Source organism: Scyliorhinus torazame, chromosome 30 (genome assembly GCF_047496885.1).
Source record: "Scyliorhinus torazame isolate Kashiwa2021f chromosome 30, sScyTor2.1, whole genome shotgun sequence".
Lineage (NCBI taxonomy): Eukaryota > Metazoa > Chordata > Chondrichthyes > Carcharhiniformes > Scyliorhinidae > Scyliorhinus > Scyliorhinus torazame.
Window position 1 is genome coordinate 34,895,656 of NC_092736.1, and position 21,527 is coordinate 34,917,182.

A 21,527-nucleotide genomic window follows, 5' to 3' on the forward strand; every position below is an offset into this window, starting at 1 on the left:
CATTGAAGATGCATAAAACAGGACAGTTAGAAACTCATTAGTTTCAACAGTTTCAACATGGATTTATGAGAGAAATTGTGTTCGTCAAATCTTATGTTTCAAAATTTTAACCTGCTGCCTTAAAGTGGAAACCAATGGACGTTGTGTATTTGGGTTTTCAAGAAGTATTGATAAACCCATGCAGAGATTGTTACACTGAATTATGGCTCCGAAGCTTAGAGATTGATTCACCGAGAGTAGGAACAAGTGGGTCATTTTCAGATAAAAGAATTACTGCGCAAGCTGGAATCTGAAAGAAGAACAGAAAATGCTGGACAATCCCAGCCGGTCTGACGGCCTCTGTGCAGAGAGAACGGAGCTAACGTTTCCAGTCTGCGTGACTCTTCGTCAAAGCTTTCTCTCGAGCTAATTAACCACAGAGATAAAGGTCCAAACTGCTCCAAGAAATTTAATTCCATAAAGTATAATCTCCCAACTTGGCACATTTAGGATTTGTTTGTCAAGGTAAGCCTATTTTTGTGTGAGGAATATGTCACTATGCCTCCAACTTACTTTTCCCTTTCAGATTTGCAGAACACAAATGAGTTATGAAACAATCGTAGGTTGTTTCTGACATTTCCAGAGAGATGTTATTGGCCATGGGTTTAGAGAACCCCAAAGTATATCATGGAGTTCACCTGACCCACAACTTTTAATTGATTGTGGTTATGGGGAGCACACAGGCCTACATTACAGATGTGGTGCAACAGAGCGTTAAAGTACTTTTAAATTAAAACAATGTTTTTTTATGAAACCAGTTAACACTTTATAAACCCACAGTAAACATCTTAACTATCAACACCAATAAATCCCCCCAAAGAATACAGTACTCTATAAGTAGCTCTTAATCTTTCCTTGCAACATCCATAAGACAAAAAAAAAACTTTTTACAGAAATACATCAGGTTTAACTTCTCCACAGAAACAGGTATTATTTTAAAATCACCAAAGCATCTGGAGACAGTCTTTAGATTGCAGAAAGAGAAACGAATACACCTTCTTGCTGCACCTATCCGACTCTCAAAACGAAACTAAAACACACCCTGTAACAGACAGCCCAAAGCGAAAGTAAAAGCAGACAGACAGCCCAGCTCCACCCACACACTGATATTACTGATACACACCCATTTCCTTGCGGTACATCCACTACAGCTATTTTTTTAAACACTCATTTCTTCAAGGTACTCTCACATGACAGAGGGCAACAGCTGAGTGTTGTGCCTGAGCAGAACAACAGTTGCAATGTATCGGAGGTATAATACAGTACAGTGCAGTTGCATTATTTATCCTGCAATGCAGTAAGGAGTATGTGGCAGCAGTGCATCAGCGAATTTATCATGAGGTTGTCAGGATCCTTCCTCTATGTTCTGAGTTTATCCCCTGTGTATCCTCTCATTTCCCCTTTCATTTATTTTTTCTGTTACATTTTTGATCCATGGATGTTTAATGGGTCTGCGACTTTAAGGCAAAGCAGCCAGTACCTTTAATTCAAACAAAAGGACCCAGAAGGTTGTGTGGTTTTGGGTTGCTGGTTACAAACAGACCAACACCAATGTCAGAGATTGCCCGACCTCAGAGATGACTTGGTTTGATTGAAGTGGCCCAAAAGGCTGTGCACTGCCCGGTAACTGGTGGTGATTCGATCCGATCCCACTGGCATGTTTCAGAGCTAAGGGTTTAGTTTTGTTTTCAGTTTGACTGCTGGATTCTCAGAGGAAGAACTGCTGTCCTTTTCCCTCTCCATTTTCTCCAGAAGGGCTAAGAGTCTGAATTGGCAGGGAGCCTGGATAAATCTATGCACAGGGGAACCAGTACAGGCTTAACAAGCAGAGGAAAGCTGGGCAACTCTCTCTGCAGAAAAGGGTGATGTAAAGCAACCAACTCTCACTCTCTCCAGAAAAGACAGAGGACTGTAAATAAACCACAAACTGAAAACAGAGTTTGATGGGCAGCAAAGGGGCCTCCCCAGGAAACGCTGTAACACATTTTTAAACCACAGCGAAGATCATTACTGACTGCAAACCAAGAACTTCGATCAATCAGCGTGCTGTGGGGAAAGCGTATCAAGGAACCACCATTGGAAGAAAAGACTCAACTCTTGACGTTCAATCTTATTATTTTCACTCCTTTCCCCCCCTCCCCCCCCTGTTTTTGTCTGTCTTGTGTGTATGGGTAAAGGGTGGAACAATTAAAAGGGTTAGTAGGTAAGCTTGCGATTATCCAGTTGTATTTATTGCGTATATCATTAGTCTGGTTATAAATAAACAATAATTGTGTTTCGACTTACAAACCTGTGACTGTAATTAATGGGCAGCCAAGGGCCAAAAGTATTTTTATAAGAATTATTGGTTAATTCACTCGTGTTGTGACTCCTGGGCCCGCGGGGCTGGAATTGACCGTGCACTAGCCCAGGGTGTCATGACAAGGTATGAAGCTGGAGCTTGTTGTCTGAATAAGGTTATGATGAACCCTTAGAAATAACTGGTTTGGCCTCAAATTGAGCAGTGTGTCCAATTCTGGACTTCAGGAAGGATGTGAAGGCTTTAGACAGGGTGGAGAAAAAAATTAAGCAAATTGTTTCAGGGATGAGGGACTTTAGTTTAGTGAATAGATTGGAAGTTGGGCTCTTTGCCTTCAGAAAAGGGTGGGAGGAGATTTGTGAGGGGTGTTCAAAATCATGAGGGATCTAGACAGAGCAGAGAAAGAAACAGCCAAGAACCAGAGGGCACAGATTTAATGCAGCTGGCAAAACAAACAATGGAAAAACTTAATCACACAGCGAGTGGCTAGCACCTGGAATGCACTGCCTGAAAGGATGCTGGAGGCAGACTGAATCAAGGCCTTTTCAAAAGGGAATGAGATAAGTACAAGAGAAAACAAACTGTGGAGAAACCTTTTCTTTCAGAGTCGTGAGTCCATGGAATCGTCTTCCCCACAGAGCCGTGTAAACCGGGTCATTGACTATTTTCAAGCTGAATTTAGACTGACCGGGTAATGAAAAGGTGTAGCGGGTGGACAGGAAAGTAGACGCCACAATCAGATCAACTTTGATCTTATCAAATGGTGACATGAAGCAAGCTGAGGGAGCTAAGTTTGCATGTTCTGTGCACTGATCCTATACAACCTTCTTGCACCTCAGGCTGCACAATCCCGTTCTTACTCTGCATGTAATGTGCATTGTAGTACAAGCCCTCCCTGTTAAAGCTGTTGTGCATAAGCACACCAATCAATAAAGCAAATTATTGGAAAGGGGCTGCAAATGAAACAGAGCCTTACTAAATAATTAAAATTGAATTATAGACCAATTTTGCCATCATTCAGAGGGCTCAACTGGACTCGTACTATTATATTGATAATCCGTTCCTTTATTGATGCACTTAACAGCACAAACTGCAATTTGGTGATTTTGAATTACAGAATCATCCGAATCTTCAGTGCAGAATGAGGCCATTCAACCCATCGAGTCTGCACTGGCTCGCTGAAGCAACATTCTACCTAGTCCCACCCCCCTGCCTTATCCTTGTAACCTTGCACATTCTTCCTTTTCAGATAGCAGTCCAATTGCCTTTTGAGTACCTCGATCGAACCTGCCTCCATCACCCTCCCAGGAAGTTCATTCATCATTCCAACCACCCTCTGGGTTAAAAAATCTTCCTCACATCACTTTTATTCCCTATTGCCAAATATTTTGAATCTGTGCCCTCTACTTCTTGGTGCTCTCTTTAGAGGGAACAGTTTCTCACTATTTGCCCTGTCTGTACCCCTCAGGATCTTGAATACCTCCATCAAGCCTCCTCTCAAGGAAAACAGTCCCAACCTCTCCAATCTATCCTCGTGTCTACAGTTCTTTATCCCTGGAATCATTCTTGTGTCATTAATATATCTCCAATGTCTTCACATCTTTCCTCAAGTATGGCGCCCAGACCTGAACGCAGTCTCCAGATGAGACCTAACTAGTGTCTTAGTTCAACATAACCCCTTACTCTTGTATTCAATGCCCCACAGTGGCACAATGGTCGGCACTGCTGCCTCACAGCGCCAGGGGCCCAGGTTCGATTCCGGCCTTGGGTGATTGTGCGGAGTCTGCACGTTCTCCCCGTGTGCGCGTGGGTTTCCTCCGGGTGCTCCGCTTTCCTCCCACAGTCCAAAGACGTGCAGGTTAGCTGGATTGACCATGATAAATTGACTCTTAGGTGTCCAAAGATGTGTACGTTAGATGGGGTTACAGTGGGGGAGTAGGCCTAAGTGAGGTGCAGACTTGATGGGCCAAAGTCGGCACAGGCTTGGAGGGCCTGTTCCTGTGCTGTACTTTTCTTTGTTCTTTCTTTGAATGGCCTCCTTCTGCACTGTAGGAGTTCTAAGGTTAAAGCCCAAGATACAATATGCTTTTTCAAGTGATCTCTCAATATGCCCTGCCATCTTCAATGACTTACGGACACATACATCGTGGTCCCTCTGTTCCTGCAATCCCTTTAGAATTTCTCCCACATCCTTCCTGCCAAACTAAAAAACTCACACTTTTCCGCATTGAACTTCATCAGCCCACTCCACAAATATGGCAGTGTCCTTTTTAACTTCAAGATTATCCTCATCAGTCCTTTTTTAAATTTAGAGTACCCAGTTAATTTTTTCCATTTAAGGGGCAATTTTAGCGTGGCCAATCCACCTACCCTGCGCATCTTTGGGTTCTGGGGACGAAACCCACACAGACACAGGGCGAATGTGCAAACTCCACACGGACAGTGACCAAGGGCTGCGATCGAACCTGGGACCTCGGCACCGTGAGGCAGCAGTGCTAGCCACTGCGCCACCTTGCCGTCCTGTCCTCATCACAGTTGACAATGTTTCCAATTTTTGTATCAGCTGCTAACTTTGAAATCGTGCCCCAAACTCCACACTTTAGGTCGTTAATATATATCAGGACGAGCAAGGATCTCAACGCTAACACGGAGAGAATTCCGCTACATCACTGAAAAACAACCATTTATCTCTACTCTGTCAGATTTTAAAATCATTGGTGCAGGTGAATGTTGAAAGAACCAGCAACTACAATAATGTCCTTCATTTCCTCAACAGCTCACATGGATGTGAAGATCTTGCCTGATAAAGCTCCTTGATTTTGACAGTCATTGCAGTTATGCCCAAGATAGTTTACTCGGACGTTTTACATGAAACGTTGCCAACTCAGTACACGTCACAGGAATTCAAGGTAAAACATGGGGTAGGAGATGGGATTCAAATGGTTTGAACATTGTACAAATAGGATAATAGATACAAAGGGGATGGAAACTGGGGAGGCAGTGGCGTGGTGGCATTGTGACTGTACTAGTAATCAAAGGTCAGGGGGTGATGCTCTGGGGACCAGGTTTGAATCCCACCACAGCACATAGTAACATCTGAATTCAATAAAAATCTGGAACTAAAAGTATAATGACAATGAAACCATTGTCGACTGTCGTAAAAACCCATCTGGTTCACCAATGTCCTTTAGGGAAGGAAATCGGCCGTCCTTACCCGGTCTGGCCTACACGTGACTCCAGACCCACAGCGGTGCTCTTTAATGCCCTCAGGCCCAGCCAGAGATGTCCATGTCCTATGAACAATTTTTTTTAAGAGCCATTGGTGTGTTTAAAATGCTGGTCATTGTCAAATTGGGATGTCAGGGTCAGTTTGATGGGCTGAAAGGTTTTTTCCACTCATCCTCAACTACCTTTAAGCTCCTGAAAGAGGTTGATGTTTTCAGTGCCTTGGCCTCCACAGCTTTCTGTGGTAGAGAATTCCACAGGTTCACTGCCCTCTGGAGTGAAGAAATTTCTCATCTCAGTCCTAACACCAAATCCTGAGGCTGGGAACCCCTGTTTTGAAGCTGATCTGATGCAATAAGCCCGATGTAAAATGCTTTCGGTGACAAATCAATGGTTACACAGTCCTTAAGCTTGGGGTGAATTTCAGACAGTAAACACATCACTGAAATAGCACATCAGTTCACACATTTCCAAATGTACCAGGATGACTGAAAGAAGCACAGAATCGGACACATTATAACATTTGTCACTAAAATCTTGGCAAGCTCATTACATTTTACAGAAGGCAAAACAAAAGCAGAATACAATGTTTCACGACCATGAAGGAGTAAGACGGTCGTGGTGCATAAAAAGTGAAGATACCCAAAGCTTACTTGAATCATCTGCCTCCAGTGACACGGAAGAACTAACAGCTACAAGACGAGGGTCAAACACCTTTCTTGATTTTGCCAAGGACATCTGCCAACAAAAACAGTGAACTGTATGACCTTGTGTTCTTCGATCATGGGGCACTGATTTGACGAATACAGGTCAGGATAATTGTGCAGACGCAACAATAGTTTCAATGTCAACCCATTTAAGGTCTGTCTAGACCATGGGCAGGATTTTCCGCACGCCTCAAACAGCCAAGACAAAACTAAACGTGACCCCCAGGTACAATATACGCATTAAAATAATGGCCAACGGGGCAGCACGTGGCACAGTGGTTAGCACTGCTGTCCCATACGCCGAGGTCCCAGATTCAATCCCGGCTCTGGGTCACTGTCCGTGTGGAGTTTGCACATTCTCCCCGTGTTTGAGTGGATTTCGCCCCCACAACCCAAAGATGTGCCGGCTAAGTGGATTGGCCACGCTAAATTGCCCCTTAATTGGAAAAAATAAATTGGGTTCTCTAAATTTAAAGAAAAATAATAGTTCTACATTTGCCAAGTCTCACCAACTTGAGTATAAAGATTGACTAAAGCAAATTGTTGCAGAGGCTGGAATTTGAAACAAAAACACGGAAAATGCTGGACGATTTCAGCAGGTCCGACAGCACCTGTGGAGACAGAGCTAATGTTCCCAGTCTTTGTCAAAGCTTTGACAAAGGGCCACCTCGACTTGAAACGTTAGCTCAGTCCTCGCTCCACAGATGCTGTCAGACCTGCTAAGTTTGTCCAGCATTTTCTGCTGTTGTATAAAGACTGACTTTTGGTCCACGTCTCACCAGCTGGCTGTGAGAAATGTAACAACCACCTGGCCCAGTTGAGCAGCGTTTCAATATTGCAGACTAAACAAATCAGTGATTCTGCTGCAATTATTTGGCAAGTAGAACACATGCCAATATGTGGCAGCCTTGAGGTTTTAATGTTTCTTTGTCTTAATATGTAACCGAGAAAGCAATGGGAGCTTCAAAGCAGTTTTGTATCCAATATTTAAAATATAGAACATTTCTGTAGACATAGGAACTGTTCTGAAAATAGCAAACTTAACAGAGAAACATAAAATGTGCTTGTTGAAATCGCACACTGGAGAAAGTGCTGGTCACTGTCAACGGACAAGAAAACCGCCGCACATCCTAACATTCATTCAAAGATGTTTGCCGTGAACTTGAAGAGTTTCTGAATGGACTCCAGCTGCTGAGAATCTGGGATAAGGGGCAGAGATTTCCGGCCCTTCCTGCTGGAGGGTTTTCCGGCAGTGCCGCCGGGGAGGCATCCAAAACGCCGTAGACTTTGGCAGGACAAAAAAATCCGACTGGCGGAAAACGCGGCGCAAATTCCCGGCCAAGGATTCTCCATCACAGTCATTAACGCAGTGCACTCAGAAACACAAGACAGGATTCGGGAGAACATCACGGCAGTACTCAGGGATGATATCTCAGTAGGTTACTGAAATTAAGGCATATGGGTAGAACTTAGTAACAAAAAAGGGGTCAATCACGTGTTTTTTATAGGCCCCAAACAGTCAGGGAGAGATGGAAGGGCAGATATGTAGGCAAATCTCTAAGAATTGTAAGATAAATCGTGTAATAATAGTCGGTATTTTAACAGTTTTAACGGGCCTAAATGTGGATAACTCCCCGGGGCCAGGTGAGGTGCAGCCCAGGTTGCCAGGGGAGGCAGGGGACAAGATTGCAGTGGTTCTGACAAAGATTTTCAAATTTTCTCTGGCCACATGAGAGGTACCGGAGGTCTGGAAGACAGCTATTATTCAAGAAGGAAAGTAGAGACGAACCTGAAATTACAGGCCAGTGAGGCTAACTTAAGCCATGATGTGGAGATGCCGGCGTTGGACTGGGGTGAGCACGTCTTACAACACCAGGTTAAAGTCCAACAGGTTCGTTTCAAACACTAGCTTTCGGAGCGCTGCTCCGAAGTCTTTAGATCAGTGCTTGAAATGTCACTGCATACAAGATTACGGACCAAGTGCTACACAATGGGGATTAGAATAGATAGGTGCTTGATGGTCGGCGCAGACGCGATGGACAAAGGGCCTCTTTCCCTGCTGTAAAATCACACCAACCTTTGTCTTGATGGGTGACCGGGAGGATGGCGATCTCTCGGGAAAAGGAATGCTTTCAACAAGCTCACAAACCCTTTTGATTTTCTGATCTGACATCCTGACATGAAGTAAAGGGAGTTCGCCAGACACCTTAAATCTGAAAAACAAACACTTCCCTGTTGGATTCAACACTGCCAAATTCCAAATCGTAAGGCGTAAGAATTATCATCAATCAAATCTAAACTCGAACTTCATCAAATAATCCAAAGACAATCAGAAGATCACTGCAAACCATACAGTCGAAAAAAGGAGTGTGCCCCCCAGTAATGGCAGTGTGATTTAACGGTGGTACCCTGCCCTCTTGGTGGGAGGCCAGAGTGAGCTCAAATCAGGTGACAGAATCCTTTAAAATGTACGACACGCAATTATCATTTTTCCAAGTGATCCAGGGCAAGTGTGCGCGCCACACTCTCCACCTGCTGTCAGCTGGTGGGCAAGGCTACGTTTGCATTTATTTTTATGGGGCCAGAATATCTGGGGGGTGAATCACTGCACTCCAGGTACTATCCACACGGCCCGGCATAGCAGCACGGGGAGTAGCACTGTTGCTTCACAGCGCTAGGGCCCAGGTTCGATTCCCGGCTTGGGTCACTGTCTGTGCGGAGTCTGCACGTCCTCCCCGTGTCTGCGTGGGTTTCCTCCGGGTGCCCCGGGTTTCCTCCCCCAAGTCCCGAAAGATGTGCTTGTTAGGTGAATTGGACATTCTGACTTCTCCCTCCGTGTACCCGAACAGGCGCCGGAATGTGGCAACGAGGGGCTTTTCACAGTAACTTCATTGCAATGTTAATGTAAGCCTACTTGTGACAATGATAAAGACTATCATATTCAAATGAACCTGGCCTATCTTCAGGAGAGTTATTTGGTGTACTCCAGGCAGTCAACGGTTAAATTCTAACCCAATGTTTTGAGCAATAGAGAAATCATGACATGAACTTAATATGTCACTGAATAAAACAAATTCTATTGTGATTATATAATTAGTTGGTTTTAAAAAAAATAAATATTAGAAATAGTCACTCATCTGTGAAAAATGCAAATCAGTGACCTAGATAATTCTCGCATTCGGTGCTTTTATTCAATATGTTCCTGATGCTGCAGAGATTTATTTTTAAAAACAGAGTGTAAACAAGTTGTTTGCAAGCTGTACCAGGGTCAGCGGTGGGGTGCCTGGCATTTAGCAGCGCGGCCATTATTCCTCGCCTTATAATTGACAGCACAAAGATGGAAACATTGGGAACCACTAATTCTGGGTGTGGAACGTGCGACAGTTTACGGACAATTGAGGGGACGAAGGAGGACAACAGCATGTGGACTTGGGTGGATTTAGGGGGTGGGGGCAGCAGTCAGAAGGTCGGATTACCGGGTTTGATAATAAGGGCTCAGCAAGCCTTGAGCAATGGTAAGCAGTGTTTTTTTAATTCATTTACGGATGTGGGCGTCGCTCGGTAGGCCAACATTTATTGCCGATCCCGAGTTTCCCTTCAGAAGGTGGTGGTGAGCTGCCTTCTTGGACCGCTGCAGTCCCGGAGGTGTCAGTACACCCACAGTACTATTAGAGAGGGAGGTCCAGGAGTTGCCCCAGGGACAATGAAGAAACGGCAATATATTGCCTAGTCAAGGTGGTGAGTGACTTGGGAGGGGGAACCTCCAGGTGCTGGAGTTCCCAAATATCTGCTGCTCTTGTCCGTCTGGATGGGCAGTCGTGGGTTTGGAAGGTGCTGTCTAAGGAACCTTGGCGAATTCCTTCAGTGCATCTTGTAGATGGTACCCACTGTTCATCAATGGTGGAAGGGCGGCACATGGCGCAGTGGTTAGCACTGTTGCCTACGGCGCCGAGGACCCGGGTTCGAATCCCGGACCTGGGTCACTGACCACTTGGGAGTTTGCACATTCTCCTAATTTCTGCGTGGGTTTCGTCCCCATAACCCAAAGATATGCAGATTAGGTGGATAGGCCACACTAAATTGTCCCTTAATTGGAAAAAAAAATAATTGGGTACTCTAAATCTATTTTCTTTTTTTTTAATAAATGGTGGAGGGTTTGAATGTTTGTGGAAGGGATAGCAATCAAGCAGGCTGCTTTGGTCTGGATGGTGTTGAGCTTCTTGAGTGCTGTTGGAGCTGCACTCGCAAGTGGAGAGTATTCAATCACACTTCTGGCTCCTGGAGGAATGTAACAGACATCTACAGACACTGAAAGGTGCCTTTGTACGAACGGGATATGGCGCTCGACTCATCGATCGACAGTTCCAATGCACCACAGCAAAAAACCACACCGACCTCCTCGGAAGACAAACATGGGACACAACCGACAGAATACCCTTCGTCATCCAGTACTTTCCCGGAGCGGAGAAACTACAACATCTTCTTCGCAGCCTTCAACATGTCATCGATGAAGACGAACATCTTGCCAAGATCATCCCCACAACCTGCCTTCAAACAACCGCGCAACCTCAAACAGACCATTGTTTGCAGCAAACTACCCAGCCTTCAGAACAGTGACCACATCACCACACAACCCTGCCATGGCAATCTCTGCAAGACGTGCCAGATCATCGACATGGGTACCACCATAACACGCGAGAACACCACCCACCAGGTACGTGGCACATACTCGTGCGACTCGGCCAACGTTGTCTACCTCATACTGCAGGAAAGAATGTCCCGAGGTGTGGTACATTGGCGAGACCAGGCAGACGCTGTGACAACTAAAGAACGGACATTGTGCGAGAATCGCCAGGCAGGAATGTTCCCTTCCAGTCGGGGAACACTTCAGCAGTCAAGGGCATTCAGCCTCTGATCTCCGGGTAATCGCTCTCCAAGGCGGCCTTCAGGACGCGCGACAACGCAGAATCGCCGAGCAGAAACTTATAGCCAAGTTCCACACACGAGTACGGCCTCATCCGGGACCTTGGATTCACGTCACATTACATTCACCCCCCACCATCTGGCCTGGGCTTGCGAAATCCTACCAACTGTCCTGGCATGAGACAATTCACACCTCTTTAACTGCTTCATTATCGGAGGAGTCGCGAATGGTGCTAAACATGGTGCAGTCATCCGCAAACATCCCTCCCTCTGACCATATGATGGAAGAGATGTCATTGATGAAGCAACTGAAGATGGTTGGCCTAAGACACTCCCCTGAGGAACTCTTGCAGTGATGTCCTGGAGCTGAGATGATTGACCTCCAACCACTACAGCCATCTTCCTTTGTGCCAGGTATAACCAGCAGAGAGATTCCCCCGATTCCCATTGACTCCAGTTTGCTAACATCAGACTCGGTCAAATGCTGACTTCATGTCAAAGGCAGTCACTCTCCCCTGGCCTCTGACATTCAGCTCTTCTGTCCATGTTTGAGCCAAGGCTGTAATGAGGTCAGGAGCTGAGTGACCTGGCAGAACCCAAACTGAGCGTCCCGTGAGCAGGTTATTGCTGAGTAAGTGCCGCTTGATAGCATTGTTGATGACTCATTCTATCACTTTACTGATGATTGAGAGTACACTAATGGGGCAGTACTTGACAGGGTTGGATTTGTATCGAGCGCCTTCAGCAGTTTCGTGATATCACGTGGAGTGATAATGGTATTGGCTGAAGACTGACATCTGTGATGCTGGGGACCTCCGGAGGGAGACCGAGATGGATCACCCACTCAGCACGTCTGGCTGAAGATTATCGTGAATGCTTCAGCCTCACCTTCTGCACAGATGTGCTGGGCGCTCCATCATTGAGGATGGGGATATTTGTGGAGCCTCCTCCTCCAATGAGTTGTTTAATTGTCAACCACCATTCACGGCTGGATGTGGGAGGACCGCAGAGCTTAGATCTGATGGGTTTATTGTGGAATCGCTTAAGTCTGTCTATCACTTGCTGCTCATGCTGTTTGGTACACAAGTAGTCCTGTGTTGTAGCTTCACCAGGTTGACACCTCATTTTTAGAGATGCCTGATGTTGCTCCTGGTATGCTCTCCTGCACTCTTCATTGAACCAAGGGATATGCCGGGCCATCAGGTTACAGATTGTGGTTGAGTACATTCTGCTGCTTCTGATGGCCCACAGCGTCTCATGGATGCCCAGTCTCGAGTTGCTAGATCTGATTGAAGTCTATCCCATTTAGCATGGTGGTAGTGCCACACAACACGATGGAGGGTGTCCTCAATGTGAAGACGGGACTTTGTCTCCACAAGGCCTGTCACTTCGGCCGATAATGTCATGGACAGATGCATCTGCAGCAGGCAGGTTGGTGAGGATGAGGTCAAGTATGTTTTTCCCTCTTGTTGGTTCCCTCACCACCTGCTGCAGTCCCAGTCTGGCCGCTTTGTCCTTGAGGATTCAGCCAGCTGGATCTGATGTGGTATTACCGAGCCACTCTAGATGGACATTGAAGTGCCCCATCCAGAGCATATTCTGCACCCTTGCCACCCTCAGTGCTTCCTCCCAAGTGTTGTTTAGCTGATGGTGGCCGGTACGTGGTAATCAGCAGGAGATTTCCTTGTCCATGTTTAACCTGAAGCCTTGAGACTTCATTAGGTCCAGAGTCGATGTTGAGGACCCCCAGGTCACCTCCCTCCCGATTGTATACCACTGTGCCACCACCTCTGTTGTGATGATAGTGGTGTCTGGGACATTGTCTGTGAGGCATGAGTCCATGAATATGACTATGTCAGGCTGTTACTTGACTAGTCTGTGAGATAGCTCTCCCAACTTTGGCACAAGCCCCCAGGTGTTATTCAGGAGGGCTTTACAGGATTGACAGGGCTGGATTTGCTGTTGTAATTTCCGGTCGATGCTGGGTGGCCTGTCCGGTTTCATTCCTTTTTTGTGTTTTCGTAGCAGTTGAATGTAACGGAGTGGCTTGCTAGGCCATTTCAGAAGGCATTTAAGAGTCAACCACTTTGCTGTGGGTCTGGAGTCAAATGTCGGCCAGACCAGGTAAAGTTGGCAGATTTCCTCCCCTAAAGGACATTAGTAAACCAGATGGGTTCTTATGAAAATGGTTTCAGGGGCACCATTAGACTTTTAATTAGAGATATTTTATTGAGTTTTAATTCCAGCATCTGTGATGGGTTTCAAACCAGAGATGCCAGACCTGGTGTCTCTGGATTACTCGTCTAGCGACAGTTCTGCCATGTGAGTGCCCCTTCAAGAAAGGTTTTTATCTTATCACATGGCTTCAGTGATGTCATTGTGTGGGTGGAGCTGGGCTGTGGCGCTGGGAGGTTTTTTTTTGGTTTCATTTTCACATTGGGCTGCTGTGGGCTCAAACAGAGAACAGAAGTTGCCTGCCTCTCTATCTTCATTTTAAAAGCTTTTCCAGACTGTTTGATAACATAAAAGAGATAATTATTTTCTGGAAGGAATTCAAATCTGCTGTTTGAAAAAGGGGGAACAGAGCATCAGTAACCACAGTCTTATACAAGGGGGAATGCCGTTTGTTGGGCCACGCCTTTGAAAAGGGGTTTCTAGTTTTACATGGGTTTTGTTATTGAATTGGAACAGTTAAGGGGGAATTCATTAAGCGTTATTCATAGATTACTGCAGCTGTGTGGCGTCTTTGTGGTTGCAATTGATAAGTTCTTGCTGTGTGTGTGTTTACAAATGTTAACTAAATTCTTAGAATAAAGTTTGTTTTTTGATTAAAAGCATCTAAGAACCATGTTGAATAACACCTGAAAGGAAGGCTCGCGTGCTCATCCTTGCCAAATTTAACAAAAGGTTGTGGGTCAGGTGGACTCCATAATACATTTTGGAGTTGTTAAACCCTGGACCATAACAAAATCACCATGCCACCGCCTCCTATGAGTGTGCTATATGTAAAAAAAAATGTAAAATATCAGTTAGATATTCCCAAACATGGATACATGTCCACGCGACTAGGTGGGAAGTATAAGAGCTAAGCAACATTGCAAAAGGTCTGGACATATTAAGCTCATGGGCTAAAGAATAGCAATGTATTTTATTGCAGATGGAAGTAATGCAATGTACACTGGAATGGGAAATCGGTGCTTAATGAAGCATGGAATAAGAATAATATGGTGGGGGGTGGAGGGGTGAAGGTGGAAGAAAAGTTAAAATGTTAGTCTCGTCTTGATTGAAGTTGATGATGTTGTGATCTCGAATCTTTGTGACAGTCCAAGGCAAAGCGCCTCCACCGCCAGCGTCTCTCAGCATTTTAATAGAGCGGTGTCCAAGGTTTGTAACTGAATTTGAGTGCATCTCTCATTTAACGTTTAAAGATGACGCAAAGCCATCAACTAAGCTAATCAAATAATAGTCGATTTCGGTAAAACTGACTCGATACTGCTCACACTGGATATTGTGCGCGCAAACCTGGACACTTACCTTCAATGAGGTTCTGATATGCTGAGAGTTCAGGGAAGAGTAGCAATAACAATTCAGATCTAGGGCTTCAAGTTGTATTACAGATGTACAGCTAACTTTATTTTTTTTTAGGACAAAGGCAAATTGTACGGCAATATGATCCATGTTGATAATACAGGTTCTTTACAGGGGCTGTTTAGCACAGGGCTAAATCGCTGGCTTTGGAAGCAGACCAAGGCAGGCCAGCAGCATGGTTCGATTCCCGTACCAGCCTCCCCGAACAGGCGCCGGAATGTGGCGACTAGGGGCTTTTCACAGTAACTTCATTTGAAGCCTACTTGTGACAATAAGTGATTTTCATTTCAATTCATTTTCATTTCATTTACCTTGGTCACAACACAACCAAAGAGCACAGTTACAAAGTTATCAACTTCAAACAAGACTCGCCTAGAGTTTTAACTCTTTGTCCCTCTCCCCCACCTTCATGCTCTTTTCCTATTCCATGATTCATTGTGTACGTATGCAATGTTATCACTTACCTTACAGCAATAATCATTACACGATCCTTGCAATGTCTCACAAATTGTATTGTTCAGCAAAGTACGTGACTCTTCCTTATAATGTGCCTTCACTATTTTAACCCGCACTCACCTGCACCTTCTCTGATACTGCTGTTTCCACATAAACAAGTGGCATAGTTAGAGGCCAACATAACGCACCAGTTATTGGTTGCACTGCTTTTAGTTCATTGTTATAGACCAAAGTGAAACCACAAGTGAACATACTTGGGCATTCTGGTATCTTTCTCCACTATGGCTCTGGAAAGCTGCACCTTGATATCCATGGGCTGCAGGATATGTTGAGACGAGGAGCATTGTTTCTGAGCAGACTTCCAATCTTGACCTAAACAAGGGAAATTACACTTCTTCACACTCGTATGTCAAGTAACAGTTGAACAATATATAGAACGAATTGATATACTACTCTGATCCCCAAGACACCCTGATTTCAACCTTCTAAAACAAGCATAATTGGCTGCTATATTTGGTTAGATAGCAGTGACCACACTTCAAAAAGTAACACAATGATTCTGGGGAGGACTTGAGTAATAGACAAAGCTGCAATGGATGAGCTTGCTGTGGTTATCATCTTCACTGGCCATGCTTGGAATGGGGTAAATTGGATAACAAGTGTAGCCAAAAGAGGATCCAGTATATTACAAGAGGTGCGTTCAATTATTAATCTCGGTAAAAGACTCTCTGGGACAAAGAGATCATAACACAAGTGAATTCCATGTCAGGTTTTATAGCGACATACTCCATGCCAAACAAAAATTTTGAATGAAGCCAATTACACAGATGCGAGGAGAAAGCTAACTAAGGTTGATTAGGTGAATAGACTCAGTTGGCTGGACAGGTGGTTCGTGATGCAGAGCGAGGCCAACAGAATGGGTTCAATTCCCGCACCGGCTGAGGTTATTCATGAAGGCCCAGCCTTCTCAACCTTGCCCCTCGCCAGAGGTGTGGTGACCGTCAGGTTAAATCACCACCAGTCAGCTCTCCCCTGCAGTGATCTGCATATCTGATAGTATGTAAAGGGTTAACAACTGTATCATAGTGCTAGACAACCACTAGATGGCAGCACCAGATCCATATATATATATATATATATATATATATATATATATAAATAAACTGAACCCAGAGGATCTTCCCACCTCTTCGTATCAGGAGTGACAAGATAGCAGTGTTAGAGAGATTGAGGAGTGACCTGATAGAGGTCGACTAAATTATGAGGGGCATGGATAGAGTGGATGGACAGGCACTCTGTCCCAGGGTAGAGGGGTCAGTCACCAGGGGGCAAAGGTTTAAGGTCCATGGGCAAAGTTTGGAGGAGATGTGCGAGTCAGGTTTTTTTACGCAGTGGGTGGTGAGTGCCTGGAAAGCATTGCCAAGGGACATTGAGGAAGCAAATACATCAATGGTGTTCAAAAGGCACCTCGATGAATACATGGATAGGATGGGTATAGACGGATCCGCCACAAGGAAGTGCTGAGGGATTTGGCCATGGTCGATATCATGACCGGTACAGACTTGGAGGGTCAAAGAGCCCGTTCCTGTGCTGTATTGTTCTTTGTAAGGGGTTCAGAATCAAGCCAACTCCCTTCTGACTGTACGCCACCATGCCACTGCCTCTGCCACATCTACACTGCCATAAGATCTAGGGATGGGGTTGGTGATGACTGGGACATTAGCTGGAAGGTATGATTCTATAAGTATAACTAAGTCAGACTATTGCTTGACAATGTATTAGAGACAGCTCTCTCAATATTGTCACAAGTCCCCATCAAGACTTTGCAGGGTCAACAGGGCTGAGTGTGCGGTCATTTCCAGTGAGTAAGTGAATGCGATCGTCCCAGGTCTTGAAATTAAAACTAAGGCAGTTTTTTTTTTATATAAACGAGGCTGAAAAAAGTTTTTCAATAGACAGACTTACATCATCGACTGCTGTCACTGCTTCTGTTAAACCACTGTCAGGTGCAGAATAAGCTCTTGATATCATTCAGGAGGAGATTTTCAACCTTACCACAGTTGAGAAAGACATGATTGGAACACAGTCCAGACTACGCCAATGACATAATCAAAAATAGAACAGCTGATGTGGGGAGAAGCACGGTTCACATTCTGAATGATCTCTCAATGTTGACATCAATACGTCAAAATATTTTAAATCGGTGATTGGTGACTTGTAATATTTTCATCACCGAACACAGACAACGCTGAGCTCACTCTAGCATTGTATGTAAGTTGGCGACAATGAAGGATATTGTATCAGAATCTAGTTGAGTGGAAAACTTGCGTATTAGCCAAACAGGTGAAACCCATGGAACAGGAAGGAAACCTTCTCCTGTACTCGGGGTTCAAATTTTCAACAAATAACGCGAGTTAAAGCTGTGAACAAAGAAAAGTACAGCACAGGAACAGGCCCTTCGGCCCTCCACGCCCGTGCCGACCATGCTGCCCGACTAAACTACAATCTTCTACACTTCCTGGGTCCGTATCCCTCTATTCCCATCCTATTCATGTAGATGTCAAGATGCCCCTTAAATGTCACTGCTTCCACCACTTCCTCCGGCAGCGAGTTCCAGGCACCCACTACCCTCTGCGTAAAACAAACTTGCCTCGTACATCTCATCTGAACCTTGCCCCTCACACCTTAAACCTATACCCCCAAGTAATTGACCCCTCTACCCTGGGGAAAAGCCTCCGACTATCCACTCCGTCTATGCCCCTCAGAATTTTGTAGACCTCTATCAGGTCGCCCCTCAACCTCCGAACAAACCTAGTTTATGAAACCGCTCCTCATAGCTAATGCCCTCCATACCAGACAACATCCTGGTAAATCTCTTCTGCACCCTCTCTAAAGCCTCCACATCCTTCTGGTAGTGCGGCGAGCAGAATTGAACACTATACTCCAAGTGTGGCCTAACTAAGATTCTATACAGCTGCAACATGACTTGCCAATTCTTATACTCAATGCCCCGGCCAATGAAGGCAAGCATGCCGTATGCCTTCTTGACTACCTTCTCCACCTGTGTTGCCCCTTTCAATGACCTGTGGACCTGTACTCCTAGATCTCTTTGACTTTCAATACTCTTGAGGGTTCTACCATTCACTGTATATTCCCTACCTGCATTAGACCTTCCAAAATGCATTACCTCACATTTGTCCAGATTAAACTCCATCTGTCATCTCTCCGCCCAAGTCTCCAAACAATCTAAATCCTGCTGTATCCTCTGACAGTCCTCATCGCTATCCGCAATTCCACCAACCTGTGTGTCATCTGCAAACTTACTAATCAGACCAGTTACCTTTTCCTCCAAATCATTTATATATACTACAAACAGCAAAGGACCCAGCACTGATCCCTGCGGAACACTCCAATTAAAAAAGCATCCTTCCATTGCTACTCGCTGCCTTCTATAACCTAGTCAGTTCTCCATCCACCTTGCCAGCTCACCCCTGATCCCGTGTGATTTCACCTTTTGTACCAGTCTACCATGAGGGACCTTGTCAAAGGCCTTACTGAAGTCGACATAGACAACATCCACTGCCCTACCTGCATCAATCATCTTTGTGACCTCTTCGTAAAACTCTATCAAGTTAGTGAGACACGACCTCCCCTTCACAAAACCATGCTGCCTCTCACTAATACGTCCATTTGCTTCCAAATGGGTGTAGATCCTGTCTCGAAGAATTCTCTCCTGTAATTTCCGTACCACTGATATAAGGCTCACTGGCCTGTAGTTCCCTGGATTATCCTTGCTACCCTTCTTAAACAAAGGAACAACATTGGCTATTCTCCTGTCCTGCGGGACATCACCTGAAGACAGTGAGGATCCAAAGATTTCTGTCAAGGCCACAGCAATTTCCTCTCTAGACTCCTTCAGTATTCTGGGATAGATCCCATCAGGCCCTGGGGACTTTTCTACCTTAATATTTTTCAAGACGCCCAACACCTCGTCTTTTTGGATCTCAATGTGATCCAGGCTATCTACACATCCTTCTCCAGACTCAACATCCACCAATTCCTTCTCCTTGGTGAATACTGATGCAAAGTATTCATTTAGTACCTCGCCCATTTCCACTGGCTCCACACACAGATTCCCTTGCCTGTCCTTCAGTGGGCCAACCCTTTCCCTGGCTATCCTCTTGCTTTTTATGTAAGTGTAAAAAGCCTTCGGATTTTCCTTAACCCTATTTGCCAATGACTTTTCGTGACCCCTTCTAGCCCTCCTGACTCCTTACTTAAATTCCTTTCTACTTTCCTTATATTCCACAGGCTTCGTCTGTTCCCAGTCTTCTAGCCCTGACAAATGCCTCCTTTTTCTTCTTCACGAGGCCTGCAATATCTCTCGTTATCCAAGGCTCCCGAAATGTGACGTATTTATCCTTCTTCCGCACAGGAACATGCAGAAGTGAAGGAGACACAGCCGGAGTGAGACACATCCAGAGATGGAATTTGGAACTTGGTAATTTGGTGCAGTGAGTTAATTCGGTGCAGAGTGGGAGAAGTCGCTTTTTCCCTACTGTTTTGTTCTCTCTCTTTCTTCTGGCCTGTAACTTTTAATCTGCAGGGAGAGAACCAGAGAGCGTCTGAGAACCTGGGAAGGTAAGTGATTTTTATTTATTTTTATTATCTATTCAAATTGTGTTTGGGGGGGGGGGGAAGAGAGAACTGAAGTGACATCACAGTAAAACTGTGACCTGATTGGAATCTACACTAAACTTAAAAATTAAGTATTGTTAAACGAATTAAACATAATTACTTATTATTTAATTATAATTTAGAGGGGTATCTAAGCCAGAGATCAGAGAGTACTGTATTTAGCTTTCACATTTATAGAGAAATCTAGTGCTAGGAAACAGATAGTTAACAGTAACTTTTTTTAAAAAATTTTAAACGTAATTTACTAATTAATTGACGCAATGTCAGTTAGAGGGGTGCAGTGCTCTGACTGTGAGATGTGGCAGATCCGGGAGGCGTCCAGCGTCCCGGATGGCTTCATCTGCAGAAAGTGCACCTAACTGGAGTTCCTCACAGACCGCATGGATCCGTTGGAGCATCAATTGGATGCACTTAGGAGCATGCAGGTGGCGGAAAGCGTCATAGATCGCAGTTATGTAAATGTGGTCACACCCAAGGTGCAGGCAGAGAGATGAGTGACCACCAGAAAGGGCAGGCAGTCAGTGCAGGAATCCCCTGTGGTTGTCCCCCTCTCGAACAGGTATACTCCTCTGGATACTGTCGGGGGAACAGCCTATCAGGGGAAACAGCAGCAGCCAGAGCAGTGGCATCACAGCTGACTCTGATGTTCAGAAGGGAGGGTCAAAGCGCAGAAGAGCAATAGTCATAGGGACTCTATAGTCAGGGGCACAGATAGGCGCTTCTGTGGACATGAAAGAGACTCCAGGATGGTATGTTACCTCCCTGGTGCCAGCGCGAGGATGTCTCCGAACGGGTATAGGGCATCCTGAAGGGGGCGGGCAAACAGGCAGAGGTCGTTGTACATATTGGTACTAACGACATAGGCAGGAAGGGGCATGAGGTCCTGCAGCAGGAGTTCAGGGAGCTAGGCAGAAAGTTAAAAGACAGGGCCTCGAGGGTTGTAATCTCAGGATTACTCCCTGTGCCACGTGCCAGTGACGCTAGAAACAGGAAGATAGAGCAGCTAACCACGTGGCTAAACAGCTGGTGTAGGAGGGAGGGTTTCAGTTATCTGGACCACTGGGAGCTATTCCGGGGCAGGTGTGACCTGTGTAAGAAGGACAGGTTGCATCTAAACTGGAGAGGCATAAATATCCTGGCCGCGAGGTTTGCTAATGTCACATGGGAGGGTTTAAACTATGGCGGGGGGTGGGCACCTGAGCAATAGGTCAGACGGTGAAAGCATTGAGGGAGAACTAAAGAATAGGGCCAATATGGCTCTGAGGCAGAGCAGACAGGGAGAAGTTGCTGAATACAGTGGGTCTGGTGGCCTGAAGTGCATATGTTTTAATGCAAGAAGTATTACGGGTAAGGCAGATGAACTTGGAGCTTGGATTAGTACTTGGAACTATGATGTTGTTGCCATTACAGAGACCTGGTTGAGGGAAGGGCAGGATTGGCAGCTAAACGTTCCAGGATTTAGATGTTTCAGGCGGGATAGAGGGGGATGTAAAAGGGGTGGCGGAGTTGCACTACTGGTTAGGGAGAATATCACAGCTGTACTGCGGGAGGACACCTCAGAGGGCAGTGAGGACACCTCAGAGGGCAGTGAG

The 21,527-nt window shown here is 45.4% G+C and overlaps 1 protein-coding gene across 1 annotated transcript in view; it reads right to left on the bottom strand.

Moving 5' to 3' along the window:
• Positions 1-21,527, bottom strand: part of vps13c (vacuolar protein sorting 13 homolog C) — a 473,104-nt gene that overhangs the window by 312,493 nt on the left and 139,084 nt on the right. The window contains 3 exon segments of the mRNA XM_072493103.1: positions 6,217-6,301; positions 8,348-8,483; positions 15,492-15,609. Coding sequence (XP_072349204.1) covers positions 6,217-6,301; positions 8,348-8,483; positions 15,492-15,609 — 339 coding nt within the window.